The sequence below is a fragment of the Porites lutea genome, chromosome 10 (assembly GCF_958299795.1).
Source record: "Porites lutea chromosome 10, jaPorLute2.1, whole genome shotgun sequence".
Lineage (NCBI taxonomy): Eukaryota > Metazoa > Cnidaria > Anthozoa > Scleractinia > Poritidae > Porites > Porites lutea.
Genome location: NC_133210.1, coordinates 4,602,891 through 4,619,685, shown reverse-complemented (window position 1 = coordinate 4,619,685; position 16,795 = coordinate 4,602,891). Strand labels below are relative to the sequence as shown.

At 38.6% G+C, this 16,795-nt stretch overlaps 1 protein-coding gene across 1 annotated transcript; it reads right to left on the bottom strand.

The window, feature by feature from the left end:
* Positions 1 to 1,961: 1,961 nt before the first annotated feature.
* Positions 1,962 to 7,993, bottom strand: LOC140951059 (gamma-aminobutyric acid receptor subunit rho-2-like). The gene is made up of 6 exons (XM_073400283.1): positions 7,941 to 7,993; positions 6,933 to 7,150; positions 6,428 to 6,510; positions 5,798 to 5,932; positions 4,278 to 4,747; positions 1,962 to 2,391 (listed from the first exon to the last, which is right to left on the bottom strand). The coding sequence occupies exons 1-6, from the start codon at positions 7,980 to 7,982 to the stop codon at positions 2,176 to 2,178; spliced, it is 1,164 nt and encodes a 387-aa protein (XP_073256384.1). The 5' UTR covers positions 7,983 to 7,993; the 3' UTR covers positions 1,962 to 2,175.
* Between the last annotated feature and the right edge of the window lie 8,802 nt (positions 7,994 to 16,795).

Below are 16,795 nucleotides of genomic sequence, written 5' to 3'. Positions count from 1 at the left end.
TTTAAAAAGTACGTGAAAGAAGTAAAAGGGGACTGAATTTGTCAGATTTTAACCTGGGGATGACTAGAACATTTCATCGCAGACCAGTCAGGTTACCCAAACAGATATGGAGACCATGCTTTCCTTCCTATACTACTTACCCTTACCAATTTAATTGAAGCATTTGAAAGCTATTTATCTAGCGCATCGATTTTAGCTTGGCTTTCTCAGGCTACACCAGTTTAGGGCAGGGCTTAAGGTATATGGTATACGGGCATATTAGAAATAAGTCGATTTATACCAACGGTAGCGGAGTAGGGGTATCCTCCACCAATTATGCAACAGGAGAAGTAAGTACTAATTTTGTTGGTCACCTGTGGGCAGGGTGTAGTACCCGGTCAGCCCCCCGATCAGGGTTACGTGAAGTTAGGGCTTTCTTCAAGTTGCTTGGCACCTTTTTGGCAACTTCTCATATTTCGAGCAACTTTTTACATTCTGAGCAATTTCTCTAGTTATTTTCTAATTCTGAGATATCAAGCAGCTTTTAGTGCTTAAATTGGCATTTCTTCCATATTTCACAATGTTTTAGTAGACAATTTATGAATTTGCTGTAAAAAAGGAGCCAAATCCTCCCCCTGGGGCAGATCATGCCCATGGGCGCAAGATAAATGTTGCTGGGCTGCTAGGTCAGCGGTTTTTAGAGAAAATTCAAAATGATGGACGAAGATTCATGCTCGACTGACTTGAGTGTCTCGGGTGAAGAAGGTCATTCAACAATTTTACTGGCTCATTATATTTTTTGGTTTTAATTGAGGGCAAAGTTGTATTAGCAACACTGGTTACGCTGCAAAATTGCACAAAAATGCTTAGAAATTTTGTTGTACAATTTGCATATTTTGGCATTATATCAGACTTAAAAACATTTTTGTTTTTTTTTTTTAGCAACTTTTGATAGTTTTTTTTGGCAACTTTTTGAGAAATCACGGGAAACTTTGTGGAAAATCTCGAGGAACTTGCTGTGGAAAGCCCTACGTGAAGTCATGGGAGCGGGTAATGGATGTTGTTGAGGAGGCACCTGATGTCGTAATCCGCAGTGTTGGCTCCCATAACTGGCACCAGGCATAGGATCAAAAGAAAAAGGAAAGAAAGTCATGCGACGTCTATCAGGATAAGCAGTAGATGATGATCTTTAATTTTGAATCCATGGGCCATTTTCGGTCGGTATACGGTATACAATGCTGCTTTCACTTTTAGGTATATCTAATATTGGTTTATTTCAGGGGGGGGGTAGACGAGGTCTGGGACAGAGAAACAAAGTGTTCACAACTTGCAAAGCGGTCACTCTGCGTGGTGGTCAGTAGTTAATTGCAGTATTTTTCACGCAGCGAATATTTTAAGGGCCCATTGCCAACCTTGATGTAACGCGGTCGTTTGTTTTTGTTTTGAAATAAATGAGTGCTCTGACTGGTCAACACTTTTGCCTGACTTTCTTGCAAAAAAAAGAAAATAGTCAGGTCGAGTCAGCGTTGTGTTTATAAGGCTCTCTTGAATATACTTACTTCCGATAAATTTGACACTTTCTCCAGTAGTTCTTATCAGCATCATAACTTCTATAATCTTCTGAGTTCTGATGGTACCATGTAAGAAAAACTGATCGAGCGAGTTGTTGTTGATTAAGATCTGACACGGTTGCGTTATTGCCATTCCCAACACATTGAGTCTCATTTCGGAAAGAAACAACGGCAAGCGAAAATTGCAATAGCGTTTCTCTTCAGTCAACTTCATTTTAGTAATGATCTTTTTCAGAGTGGCTATTTTGTTATGCCCAGAAAGAGATGCACGGGGCAAAACCAGCGAACCACCTTAAGAGAATGTATGGGAAGTAGCTTCCCATACATTCTTTGGTTTAAGCACCGCATTATGGGGAGGGGGGGTGGATTTAACAAGCGCCACAGCCCCGATATAATTATAATCAAAAGACGTTAATTCTGTAAGTTTAATAAGGAAAATAGTAATACCGAGGTTAAAACAATTCTCTGTCGCGTACAACTTTTAAACTTGCGTTGCCAGGCCCACCGTGTTATATCTGATCACGTCTGATGGCGAATACATGATACAGCAACTCCGGTCCGGCCCGCGGTCATTCAGGTAAGGTAATACTATTGTGATATTATGGCCATAGCATAAATTGCAATCTCAAATGTCTGCAAAGTAGTAGACCACAAAGTATATTGACAGAAACAAGGCGTAGGCCATTGGAAATAACTTTCTGCAGTGCCGATCAATGTCACACGGCTGTCGCTGATTCAACGACAACCATGAGTCTCCTTTTGTAACGCCGGAACTGCGCTTTCTGAAAAACCAGGGTGGAAAAGAGCGCGAAGAATCATGATTTTCGGTGTGGTCTCTTCTCTGAAAAATAAAGGAGAGTAATAGATAATGAGAACTGCGATGCAGTGCTTTATATCGAGCACACGTTACGGCAAAAAAAAAGTATTTAAGAAACTACACACAGGTTTCGTATTATCTTAATCTTAAAGCACTTAAAAGTACTACGTAAACAACGGATTTGAATAAATAAATTCATGCAGCATCTATTATTCTTTCTACACCAAAATAGAGGCAGAATAGCAAATCCCCAATAAGGTAAACAATTTAAGCAAAGTGGACTATTATCTGCAAATTGACTAAAAGCACGCTTTTCCTTCTTCTTCCTATCTAAAACATGGGGATATTCCCAAACCGTCACTTTAGTTGGCTTCGGAAGCTCTCGTAAACGATCGCCTCTCGTAAACTGTGACTGCCGTTTGGGTTAACGTTTTTACAATTATCAATTGTTGTCACTTAAATCTTAGGTCTGAGTTTGGGTGCTCGCGTACGGGAGATTCGCCTGGGGAGCGGGTTATTTGGTTAATTTTTGCTGGGTATACACGCTGGCTCCTCAGAGCCCCTACCCTATTATAGTCTATTCTGTGGCCAATTATAGATGGGCCGCATCTTAGTCACTTTTGGGCAAATATGTAATTTTCGACATCCCAACTTTGTAGTAACTTTTCTATTCACATTTCTACCTACCAATCTATCTTACTGATACTTTTCACCTAGCTACAGTACAAACATTCTGCTACTTTTGCTAAACTTAATTATGAAGAACGGTCTTACCCAAAAATATAGAAAATGTGCGACCCCACTTCTAGTAACTATATTAAAAATGCGACCCCATCCAGCGGCACATCCCTATTAGCGTCTCTATAAGGAGGTACCCCCCCCCCCCCCTCCCCCTCGGAGATTCGACTTAAAACAGATGTCGAAACGTCGTAGTCGATCGTGGGTAGAGAAAAGCCAAGTTTTATGCGAACCAATACTAAATAGAAAATGAAGTGCTTTAGATTGGCATAGGAAAATACGGGACTAAAAGAATTTGCATCTTATGGCTAGCGATTAAGATTCTTTCTGTCACTTTAAGCTCCGTAGACCGAATTCCCTGGGGGTACTCCTGGGAGTCTTGCTGCTGGAGCACCGCCCGGTTCTCCAAATCCTGACCTTAGTTCAGACCAAAAAAAGTGTCATTTTCCACAGGGGAACTGGAGCCCTTGGTCTCCTGTCCACCCTCGTTTTTAGAGCTGACCTCTAAGAAATTGTCTCATTATTACTTACAAAAGGACACCAACAAAAAGATTTCTTAAACTCCATTTTATTTATCTGGAATTAAAAGGACAAATATCTTCAAACATTCCCCCATACCCGATTCCACACCAAAATGGCCAACAGACCGAAACGGCACCGTTTGGGAAAGCGCATACGTACATAGCTTATATGAAGGAGTATACCATCGCTCCCCCCGCAGGAACAGTATCTAGTAGGTTAGCCTGTAGTTTTAATGATACGTAACATAACAGTGTCATTCTCGTTCATTTTTATGACAGAAGACTTAAACTAGTAATAACCAAAGGTTACAGAGTGTGAGCGACAACGATCGAAGCCGCAAAACGCTTTTGCTCCAACGCTGGTGCTTTGCGTAGGTTTCACTTGACAGAGGGTGGAAGTTCGAAGCGCACGTGATCAAATTGCGCTCTGTGCATTCCATTCATTCTTAGTGGAAGTCCAAAAAAATGCTGGCTAGCAGGCTGAAACACATGCGATGTATGCGAAATAATAACCTGGAGATTAGGATTGCGGGCTGCTCTGTAAAAGTACTGCTGTTCTCAAAGACACAGCAGGAGAACAATGCAAATACTTGACCTGCAGCAGATAGACTTATTATTAAGCGTGCTGCAACATTCAAAAGAAATATTTACCTGAATTTCACCTTGTTCTCTCGCCAAGTCTTGATTTGGCATTTCGTTTTTGTCGCCAGCTATTTTTCCGTTCTTTTTCTCATCAAGTATTTCAGACGGGATCACTTTCCCATGTGAGTGTTGCTTTAAGCTAACATCCGCCCTTGACGAATATGAGTTCGATAATGTGCAGATGATGGCGTATTCTACCAGGGCGGAAAATACAAAGAAAAAACTACATAATAGAAAGACGTCGATGGCTTTCACGTGACCAACTCTCGGCATGGAGGTTTGGATTCCAAACATAAGCGTTGTTAACGCGAGGACTGTCGTGATTCCGAGGGACACCCGAGCGGGCACCGATCGTTCATCGATCCAGAAACTAACCCAGCTGATTGCCACGATCAAAATGGTAGGAATGAATTCTTGAAGGAAGTAAGCAGCGAGTTGCCTTTTGAAATGCAAAACTGCTGCTAGTGAAGTGAAATTCCCTAAGAATAACAACATAAAATCGGTAAATGTAACGTATAATGATTCATGTTTCAACTTTTTAAAGGCTCAATATATAGATTTAGCCAGGGCTAAAAGCGAAGCTCTCTTTAATATTTATAGTTTACCCCAGGTTTATAAATATGAAATCGTGTAATACTAAAGAGACGGCGAAGACAACGAGGACGGTAAAACAACAACAACAATAGGTCTAATTAGCAAAAAAAAAAACAACTTTGCACGTGCGCCACACCTTTTGTATTTTTCCTTGCCGTCAGTTTGCACAACTAAAACGTGACACTTCTATAAACTCCCTAGTTATTCGTCTTATGGAGGAAATTTTATTGTTCCTGTTCACTTTGGTTTTTCACTGCCGCTCATTTTCACCTTGGTGGCCACTAGCATTTCTCATTTATCACCGGCGCTATAAATTTTTCATGTTTTTCTTCCAACTAAATTGGTCTCAGTTTTATTTCTCGCTCTAGCTTTCTCCCTATTATCCATGTTAATGTGGACTTAAAAATTTAGTCGAAAGAAAGACACGTTTTTTCTCTCTATCTATCTCTCTCTAAAAGTCCGTTTCAGTTTTCAGTTTTCTTAGAATAAGATTGTAATAGGAAAAAAGATCCTTGTGCCGTGTTTTGATGTATATAATGATCGCCTTTTCCCGGGAAAAATACAGTGAAAGACCATATTTCTAATACTAAACTAGAAAAAGGCGATCATTATTACATCCAAACACGGCACAAGATCTTTTTTCCCTTTACAATCTTATTCTAAGAAAACTTTAAGAAAAAATGTCCCGAAAAGCGCTTCAAAATACAAACGAAATGCGCTCATACCCCCTGGGCATCCTATAATACTCCTCAAATCGAATTAATTCAATATGGCCGCCGCATCGGTAAAAAGGTCTATTGTGTCACATAACCATAGTAGCTCCTAGGAAGTATGGGCACGCATGGGCACGGGGCATAAGAGAATTAAAAAAAAAAAGAAAAAAGAATGAAAAAAATAAAAGCTTGCCTCATTACCTTTCGGGTTGGAGACATTACCTGTACTATATTTGTTAAGATCATGTTTTTGTTGCCAGGCAACCAGAGTATACTGAGGGATCTGCAACTTTCCATCTATTTGTAGGGCGTCTGGATTAAGCCAGGTGAGAATAAGATCTTCAACAGCGTATGAATCTACGGCAATTGAAATAAAAACGTATACAGTCAACTGCCACTTATAAAGACCCCCCACAGTCATAAACACATCTACCCGTAAGCGAAAAAGCCCACTCGGATATAACCCCCTCTGTTTATAAGCCCTCGCGGATATAAGCCCTTGTGTTTATAAGCCCCCTTGGATATAAGTCCCTCCGTTTATAAGCCCCCTTGGATATAACCCCCCTCCGTTTATAAGCCCTCCTTAAACCACTTACGACGATGTATACGCCCGGAGCTTATAAGTGGCAGGTGTAACTATGGTGACGGTAGGTATTAACAGAACCAGTTAGAGTGAAGGGTGCTATATGGGTTTAATGTTCCACTGGACAAAGTAACGGTGTATTGAAGAAGACTCGCAACAATCGTATTTCTAGTGTTTCTTGGGATATTGTGACTCTACCTTTTGCCAAACTGTTTGAAGTTTGCTTCATATACATGGTTGAAGTATAAATACCGTGTAAACATACTTACAACTTTCAAATGCCATTTCACAAATTTGTTCATCCATTGGGAATTTCTGCAAATTCATAGGACAGTACAAACGAAGCGTTCTCCTGAATACGGTAAGGCAAAAACATCAAGTTAAAAAGATCTTCACGAATACTTATGAGTGTTGACGCTTTCACTAGCTGACAAAATCCTAAAGACGAGAATTGCAGATCTGACGTTTGTGCCTGTGGCCAGTTAAACACGTGACAACTTAGTTGATAGGGAACTACGGCCAGGGATCTTGAACTATGGCCTTAAGCCAAAAGTCAAAAGGGGAATGGCGAAGTACAATTGACAATAGACGCCCTTCTTATCGCAAAAAACGAAAACAACAACTTCCTGTTAAAGGGAAAACTGATTTAACAAGTGATGAATACAATAATGCAACACGGGCTAAGCACATGGATGACTAATGTCAAAAGCCACCATTCTCCGTTGAATTAGGTTTTATATATAAAAAGCGTAAAGTAGAATGATTTTACAAGACCTGTAACTGTACGTTATTCGTCCTTTCTCAGTGAGTTCAAACAAAAAATCTTCATTCGACTTTGTGTCGCTCAAATCGTTCACAAAATATGTGTCTGGTAACCAAACTTGATCAACAATGTTCCCAAGGAGCTTCATCTTTGGAATTCCCAGCGAAGGACCATATGCTAGACGAGGATCAGTCCAATGTTCACGGAAGAATATGACGGCCCTCGCTTCCTTTTATGAGAAAATAAAAGGACAAATAAAATACTACCATCTGGAGATGACTCGCCAATTACAATCTGTTTCGATCTTGAAAAACCCGCCGGAAATCCTCAGTGACAAATAAATGTCAATTCTTAAAAATAATGGGGTGAGGTCAAGCCAAAAAAGGTTCTCTTGGTAAGGAATATCTATAATCAGGTAAGACCACTATGCAGGGGCACCCAACGACGGTTTTCTGTAAAATATCTGTTCGGAGAAGAAAATAATTAATGCCTAGATTTTTCTATTAATTGAGGACAGCTAAACATTTCTAGATGACCGTTCCATTCATGTACAATCTTCGAAGCTTATCTAATAAATTCTCCACGATTTTTTGAAGTTTAATTTTTCACATTTCACTCCCTAGGTTAGGTTATTTTCGTACAAAAAAGGAAACCTAAAATTTTGTGATTCAAACATGTGATGGAGAGAGGAATCAGAAAAATTCTCACTTGCGTATACGTTGAAATGCATCTAAGATTTTCGGGAAAATAAGACTGAAGCGCTAGTAATTTCGAAAAGACTCAAGCTACCCTAGGATGACCGAACAGATACAAATTTTATAGCGCCGCTTAGAATGTATTTCCGCAGGTCTAAAAGCATTCTGGATAGCCTAAAAAGTGTCTTCAATGTATTTAGGAGGAAACCGTCGTTGGGTGCCCCTGACTATGGTTGCCGTACATCACAAAGTACCATATTCCATCAGGAGCTGGCATAAAGAAGGAAGTGTAACGTTTAAGGGTGGTGTATGTGATTCCCTTACCATGTCGATCTCTCTTATCGGGACCAGTGAAAGCACGTGCATGGAAATTTTTATTTCACTTGGAGAACCTGTGAATGAAGTAACTAAATAAGTTTACTCACTAGAATTAGCATTTTGATCAGTGGTCAAATTTAATACAAACACGGCTGTACCGTGACTTGTAGTGCACTAAAGCGGGTGGATCAAATGTGAGTCACTGTGAGCCACTGAAAAACATGGGCTACTTGTGACCTGAGGTCCAGACAAACATGCATTTACTGCGACCTTCAGCTAACATGCGAACTTCATTGTTGGTTTACTGTGCCTTGTGATCCACTTACGAACGGTTTACTATGACCTTTGGCTCTTTCAGGGGCACCCAACGTCAATGTTCGGAAAATATCTGTTCGTTCAGAAGACGATTTGAGATCTAGAATTTTCGGAACATTTGTTGTAAAATTTCTTGCTTGCCTGCCTCTCCTAGGATTTTCGAACATCTAAAAAATGGTATAATTGCCATTTTTAACGGATTTTTACCCTAAAAAGGTCACCTAGAATTTTCGGGAGCCCTTTTTTTGGCTGAAATTTTCGAAAAAGCAAGTTTTGATTCCTATAATTTTCGGATCACTAGACTTTCAGCTAGGAATTCCGAACACATGAAAAATTTTTAGGGGATAAAAATAGGCATATATCTACCGTTTAAATACTAAAATACGTTTAACAATGCTATGTTTAAGTGGTTTTGAACTATATTCTCGTTGGGTGCCCCTGCTCTTTAACGGTGCGTGGGCTTATTGTAGCCCGGCTGTCATTCACTTATGATCATGGGGGGCATTAATCATTCCAACATGTTGCCAGTTACACGAGGTAACCTTCCAACGACTATAGCCTCATCCCCAGTGCTCCCTCTTTAGATAATGGGAAAAGTCTTGGTGACGAGGTTGCGTTATTAGGCCGGTTTCGAATAATCTAGGATCGGCTCCTGAATACACACAATATCACTGATATTTACCTGCAAAGTTTGGCCTCAGTCTCTTGTCGTAACCGTTAAGCATCTGTTCCAACATCTTTGAAGTACGGGTACTGGCTTCCAAAAAAGTCTTGTTTGCATCGTTCCTGACAACAAAAGTCTCTTTTTAATATTTTTCGACATCTCCCATTTGTTTAGAAGTGCTTAGATCATTACTAAACCCTGTTAAGTGGACCTAAATTACAAAAGATGGTTTTTACATTTTATGTTCATGACGTGATCTTTAAAAGATGTCGTGAATATGCGGCAAAACGGAGCAGAATATCTTGTCGAGAGGTTTTATCAGCTTTTTCCATTATCACCCGCTCTTTTTCGTCATAAGAATTGTTAGAAAATGGAATTACTGAAAATCTTTAGTACTTCAACGGTGAGCGCAACCTGGACGAGATGAAAATACAGTGGACAGGGCCGAAGGCACTTTCGAAAAAATTCCGTATCAGCAGTTTCCCAACTTTTTCCTGATATCTAAGTGGTTTTCTTATAACTCGTAAAAAACGACCGGCAGTCAGAGATAGATATTATGGTATGGAAACTAAGACAGAAAATCCTTTAAAACTTTTTTTTGCCAGTTCCAAATACTATGCTGCAAATACACCATCAGCTTTTCCAAATCGCGTGTCAAGGAATGACCTTCTTATTGACCGAGCACTAACTATACCATTTTAACTTGAAGGTCCCAGATGTCCGTAATTACTCCTTCACTACTAGGTGTGCGCTAAAGCAAACAATAAGATCAGTTAAAGAAAATTTCTTCACATTATTAAGACACGCTAAATCTCTGATTGCACTTCTATGCGTTCAAGGTGACGAAATGAGTAAATGTTTTACGATCTCAAGCCCAATCACTACTGCCAATATTTGGAGTTCGGAAATAAAAGATGATTAGAACTTTAAGGAACTATTCCCTATACAGTAGTTCCTTTTCTTAATGAAAACCAACCACCGCTACTTCACCCATTGTGGATTGAGTTTAAAAAAAGTAAGAGATTGGCATTTGCTGAGTATTTTCACACAGAAAGAATATGATTTTGAATTATTTGTGTGGCCTCCCATCGAAACCTAACATATTTAACCTTTCTAATACAAACAATCAATAATTACTAAATATACAAATATCGTGGCCCCACTAAGAATTTTTAACAGTAAAAACTCTCATTTGTTTCACGTTATCTTGAGGTTGTTTTAAAGCGAAAATAATCTTTGCATATTACACTGATTATTCTTAGCAGTGAATTATCTGGTAGTACTATGAAATTCATCTTATCAAAACAATCGTTTATTCCCTTTAGAGTATTCAAATAAAGAAAAATAATAATTCCAAGTGTTTATTTTCATTTTTAATCCATCTGATCGAAAGACAAACCTTTTTAGTTAGCCGTCTTGATGAAAAAATACCAAGGAGTAATTATTTTTGCACTTGCTTCTTTACAATAAGGACGAACTATTCTATTTTACTCGAACTTTTCGGCTGTTTATTTTCTTTGGGCTATTTGCGTGTAGCATAAACAACTTTAAAATACAATTCCATTTTTGTTACTCTAGTGAATTCAGTTTGCATCAGCGCTTGTGAGAAACGGTTACGATGAAAACAGAGTCTGTATACTTTGTACTTATGTAGTCTGCTTGACCAGAGAAAATAGGGATCCAAATTTATAGTAAAACAGGAGCTCTTATGGAATATACAGCAGTCATGTTCCTTACTCTAAACGGCTAATCAACTCAGAATTGAAATGCGGAGACCACGCTAGCCCTTTTCCTCACCACCAAAGATCCCCATAGACCCATCAAGATGAATGATAGACGACACCTAATCGATATACTCAATTGCGCATTACACAACTCCACGTTACATGGCCGCTTCCTGGGATCACAAATATTTAGAGTGCATGGAGTAAATTTGCCACGGTAAGGGAGTTTTAGAAACTGAGGTTACGAAGGCTAATATTGTAGTCCTTCGTCGGGGTGTGAATCTTGTTGTAAAGACTGGTCCTACAGGAAAGTTAACTGGGGCCTTTGGAATTGTGCTGAACCCGATACAATCAAGTGCAAATTCAGTGAGTCTTGGAGAATGTTTTATGCCAGGGTCCTGAACTACAACTATCCATGATTATCATTCCTTGCCCCAGTGGCTTTGTTATAAAGAGGTGCTTTATACTCTGCTGGTAAACACATTGGATATGGCAAATGCGGAAGGAGACAGTACGGAAAATGTATGTTTAATATTTCTGTCCATAAGACTTCGGAAAAGCTTAATTAATCGCATGATTTACGCATCACGGCGTCTTTATACGTATAAAAAGTCTTCAGAGTGGACAGCCGCTAACAGCCGCAAAAGCATGAGTTTCGGCTATGGCTCCGACAAACTTCAACGCGGACCGGTGCGCGTGTGACTTAGCTAAAGCCCCACAGTACTCACATCGCTGGAAAGCGTAACTTACCTTGTCACGTTAACTGCTTGTTTGTTGAATAAATTTAGAAGTAAAAGCAAATTGAGCATGGAAATAATATCTTCCAATTTTTCAATCCTTACGAACATTGAGTCTTTCCTAGATAAAAACAACTTCAGCGACTCTTCGCTAAACAGATGCAACGTCCGAATTTCACGTTGTCGGTTGTCTCCTAATGAACACTTCGGTTTGGAGAAAAAAGGGACCACCCGCCTGAACTAATTCAGAAATCGTTTTAATGAAAATCCAAGGGAAAACCATTCAGCTTCATACGGAGCTATGATCCGCACAAAAGATACAATATTAGCTGGAATATTAAGTTGTGTAATTCTAACGAATCATTTTCACAAACAAAAAGAGTTGTTCCTTGGTTTGTTTAATTTTCCTCCCCAAAAGGCATTAAACAGTAATAAAAAACACGAAAAATTCAAGATTTACAGGATTTCAATAAAAGCTGTAGTTGTCAGTGGATTATTCTGAAAAAAGGGTTGTTGATTTGTAGCAGAAACATTTTTGCATGATCCCTTTAAAGTGCGGAGTTGATCTGGTAAGGTTAGGGCCAAGGCTCGTCGATTACATATTAAGAAGATCACTAATAAATAGGTGAATAATGCCTATGCTTTTGGTCAAAAGTTAGGTATCGTTGTTGGAGGTTAACTAAAGTACAACCCGGCCTGTGTTCTTCTAGGTTATATATAAGTGAGGAAGAGGTAACCCTCCCTCCTAAGTAGAAACTGGGAAACTTTTTTGAAAAAATAGGTAGGAAGATACAAATCTACATTCGGTAAATTTGTTCATCTTTAGCCGAAAGAAAAAAAGCTTAGCATAAGACTGTCAACTAGTCGGCCTCCCAATAAGATTAGGTCTCCCTTTGGTCTTCACAATTTTTTGAGGAAGGCAAGGTCTTGGGTCTTTTTTATAAACACACACCACAAAATAAGGAAGAACAATTATGCAACACCTTGCACGATTTCACTTTATAGTTTGAAATGGACTGCCTCCTCACAGATAAATCCTTAATTTGACTCCTCTTTTGTAGGGACATGTGTACAAAAGCACGATAAGTCATTGTTCCTTTACTGCAGCCTCAACAGTGACATCAAAAAATCACTTAACATGGAAGGAACGCAGACGAATTTGTTGAAATCAACTGATCGACATAACAAGTTTTTATAATATGTTTAGTATAATTGTTCTTGCGGGTTCGTGTCTTACTTTATCTTCCAGACAAGCCATATCATGCCCCAGTGCTCATAAGGGCGGTAACTTGACCAATTTAAACTGTTTTTTTTTTTTATACATGACTGATAAAAAAAACATTCTGCATGTCATTTACATATTCAGGCCTTTACGTGGCGCAGTGCAGACGCAAGACATCCAGGAGTACACTTGACGCGCCTTACAAGGTATAAGTTTATATTTACAGTAGATAGGTTGTAAAATATTCAGTTTGTTTATAATCTGAGAAGAGAATAACAAAATAGTAACAATAGCTTAAACCTTCCACTTGAAAATGGGTTCTTAAATTTGATGGTCGCAAGATTTTGCTCATAGATTGCTCTCGGAAGTTATAATATAAACGGTATACTGACATAAATCAACCATAACAATAGAGTCATCGAGGTGTAATAGGTAATTTGTCAAGTTTTAAAGAGCTTATAAACGTAGAGTAAATACCATGGAAAGGAGTGAAAGAGGCTTGTGACTAACAAACTGCGAAGCCCTCACGTGCATTAGAGATGAGTCAATTTAACTTATCCTGAACGGAACAACGAGATTTTCTTTAAGGGTATCTGGTTTATGCTCTTTGATTAGTGATTTATTTGACCGGTCTTATTTTTTTTCAACGCGGAAAGGAAATATCCTTTGTGCGTAATACTAGCACTGCAGAATTAATTGACGCCCGCAGTATCAGCAGTTTCAAACTTAAAATTTTTTGTGTGTGTGTCTAGTGGTTTTCTTATGACTCGTAAAAAACGGCTGGCAGTCAGAGATAGATATTATGATATGGAAACTAAGATAGAAAATAATTTAAAACTTTTTTTTGCCGGTTCCAAATACTATGCTGCAAATACACCATCAGCTTTTCCAAATCGCGTGTCAAGGAATGACCTTCTTATTGAAGCACTTACACTATACCATTTTAAATTGAAGGTCCCAGATGTCGGTACTTACTCCTTCACTACTAGGTGTGCGCTTAAGCAAACAATTACATCACTTAAAGAAAATTTCTTCACATTATTAAGATACGCTAAATCTCTGATTGCACTTTGATGTGTTCAAGGTGACAAAATGAATAAATGTTTTACGATCTCAAGCCCATTCACTGCCAATATTGTCAATATTTGGAGTTCGGAACTAAAAGATGATTAGAACTTAAGGAACTATTCCCTATACAGTAGTTCCTTTTTGTAATGAAAACCAACCACCGCTATTTCACCCATTGTGGATTGAGTCAAAAAAATAAAAATAAAAATAAAAGATCGACATTTGCTGAGTATTTTCACACAGAAAGAATATGATTTTGAATAATTTTGTGTGGCCTTCCATTGAAACCTAACATATTTAACCTTTCTAATACAAACAATCAATAATTACTAAATATCGTGGCCCCACTAAGAATTTTTAACAGTAAAAACTCTCATTTGTTTCCCGTTATCTTAAGGTTGTTTTAAAGCGAAAACAATCTTTGCATAGTACATTGATCAGTTTTTCTTAGCAGTGAATTCTCAGGTATTACTATGAAATTTAAGGTGATTCCATAGTAAAAGAACCTAACATAGATTTTAGCTAAAACTTGGTACACTGATGTAACAAGTCAAGAAGATGATAAAAAAGTAATAAAAAGTGGGGGTCACCGTGCTCGTTTTGACGTCACAATGCTGACAAATACGGCTATTTAGGACCCTTTTACAAAAACCGCGGGCAGCGCAAAACTAGACAAAAAGGAGAGATTTTTTCGATGATGCATGTGACATCACACAGAATTTGACTTTTATGTATTGTTTATCCACTTACGTACCAGAAAAATGCCCTTTAATGCCCTTGTTTTTACTTTACGCTCCAAAGTAGAATTAAATTGGACGCGCGCTTTTCGACCCGTGATGGCTCAATCCGTACAATTTAGTAAAATTTCCAAAAAACTGAACATAGATTTGTGCCAATTTTTTTCTCATCGAAAGGAAGCACTGTCCTTATTAAAATCATGAAATAAAAAATGGGGGTCACCGTACTCGTTTTTGCGGTAGAGCTGCAGAAAGTGCGCACCAAACGCATTTTCTCCGATTTTTGAGAGAGGACTGGGGCGAGTTTCAAAATAGAATGTATGTGAAAAGGGAGAGAAAGTATTAAAAAGTCCGTTTTTACAGAATTTACATCGAGATATCACATTTAGGACACAATGTGATAAAGAAAGTGTTTAAATGAAAATCAAAGTGAGTAAGCACAAGTTAAAAATCCACTATCGAGGTTCTCCGAGAGGAGGTCGAACTCAGCAACACGCGTACTGCTTACGTTATGCACATTCGCAACACATTGAGTCTCACCTCGGCAAGAAACAACAGCAAGCAAAAATTCCAATAGCGTTTCTCTTCAGTCAACTTCATTTTAATAATATTACTTCACATGCTCTTTTTTACGGTGGCCATCTTGTTATGCGCAGTAAGAGATGCGCAGTGCAAAACTAGGGAATCACCTTAACTTATCAAAACAATCGTTTATTCCCTTTAGAGTATTTAAATAAGGAAAAATAATAATTCCAAGTGTTTATTTTCATTTTTAATCTATCTGATCGAAAGACAAACCTTTTTAGTTAGCCGTCCTGATGAACAAATACCAAGGAGTAATTATTTTCGCACTTGATTTGCTTCTTTACAATAAGGACAAAATATTCTATTTTACTCGACCTTTTCGGCTGTTTATCAGTTTCTTTGGGCTATTCGATCGCATGTAGTATAAACAATTAATACAATTCCATTTTTCTTACTCTAGTGAACTCAGTTTGCATCAGCGCTTGTGAGAAACGGTTACGATGAAAACAGAGTCTGTATACTTTGCACTTAATATGTCTTCTTGGACGGAGAAAATAGGGATCCAAATTTATAGTAACACAGGAGCTCTTATGGAACATACAGTTCCTTCCTTACTCTAAACTAATCAACATAGAAATGCGGAGACCACGCTAGCCCTTTTCTCACCACTAAAGATCCCCATAGACCCATCAAGATGAATGATAGACGACACCTAATCGATATACTCAATTGCGCATTACACAACTCCACGAAACGTGGCCTGTTCCTGGGATCACAAATTTAGAGTGCATGGAGTAAATTTGCCACGGTAAGGGTTACGAACGCTAATATTGTGGTCCTTCGTCGGGGTGTGAACCTTGTTGTAAAGACAGGAAAGTTAACTGGAGCATTCGGAATTGTGCTGAACCCGATACAATCAAGTCCAAACTTTCAGTGAGTCTGGGAGAATGTTTTATGCCGGGGTCCTGAACTACAACTATCCATGATTATCATTCCTTGCTCAAGTGGCTTTGTTATAAAGAGGCCGGGTGCTTTACACTCTGCTGGTAAACACAGTGGATATGGCAAATGCGGAAGGAGACAGTACAAAAAATGTATATTTAATACTTCTGTCCATACGACTTCGAAAAAGCTTAATTAATCGCATGATTTACGCGTCACGGCGAGTTTCGGCTAAGGCTCCTACACTGAACTTCAACGTGGACCGGTGTGTGTGACTTAGCTAACCCACAGTACACACATCGCTGGAAAGCGTAACTTACCTTGTCACGTTAACTGCTTGTGCCAAAAATACCAGGTTGAACAAATTTAGCAAATTGAGCATGGAAATATCTTCCAATTTTTCAGTCCTTACGAACATTGAGTCTTTCGTAGATCAAAACAACTTCACCGCCCTTCGCTATACAGATGCAACGTCCAAATTTCACATCACGTTGTCGTCTGTTGTCTCCTAATGAACACTTCGGTTTGGAGAAAAAAAGGACCACCCGCCTGAACTAATTCAGAAATCGTTTTAATGAAAATCCAAAAGAAAAACCATTCAGCTTCATACGGTGCTATGAATCGCACAAAAGATACAATATTAGCTGGAATATTAAGTCTTGTCAGTCTATAACGAATCATTTTCACAAACAAAAAGCGTTGTTTCTTGGTTTGAAAACATCTGACGTTCTCGACTTCCATGGCAATCCTCACAAAAACAGATTAAAATTTATAAAGCTGCAAATGAATAACTACAAAATATTTGCAGTTTTTCGACTTATTCTTATCTTTAGCTGTATCAAACCTTCACAACATAAAAAATATTGGCCTATAAAGCAGAAAGAGGATCGTGAAAAAACTTATGGTCAGACTTTCATTTGCCCGTTT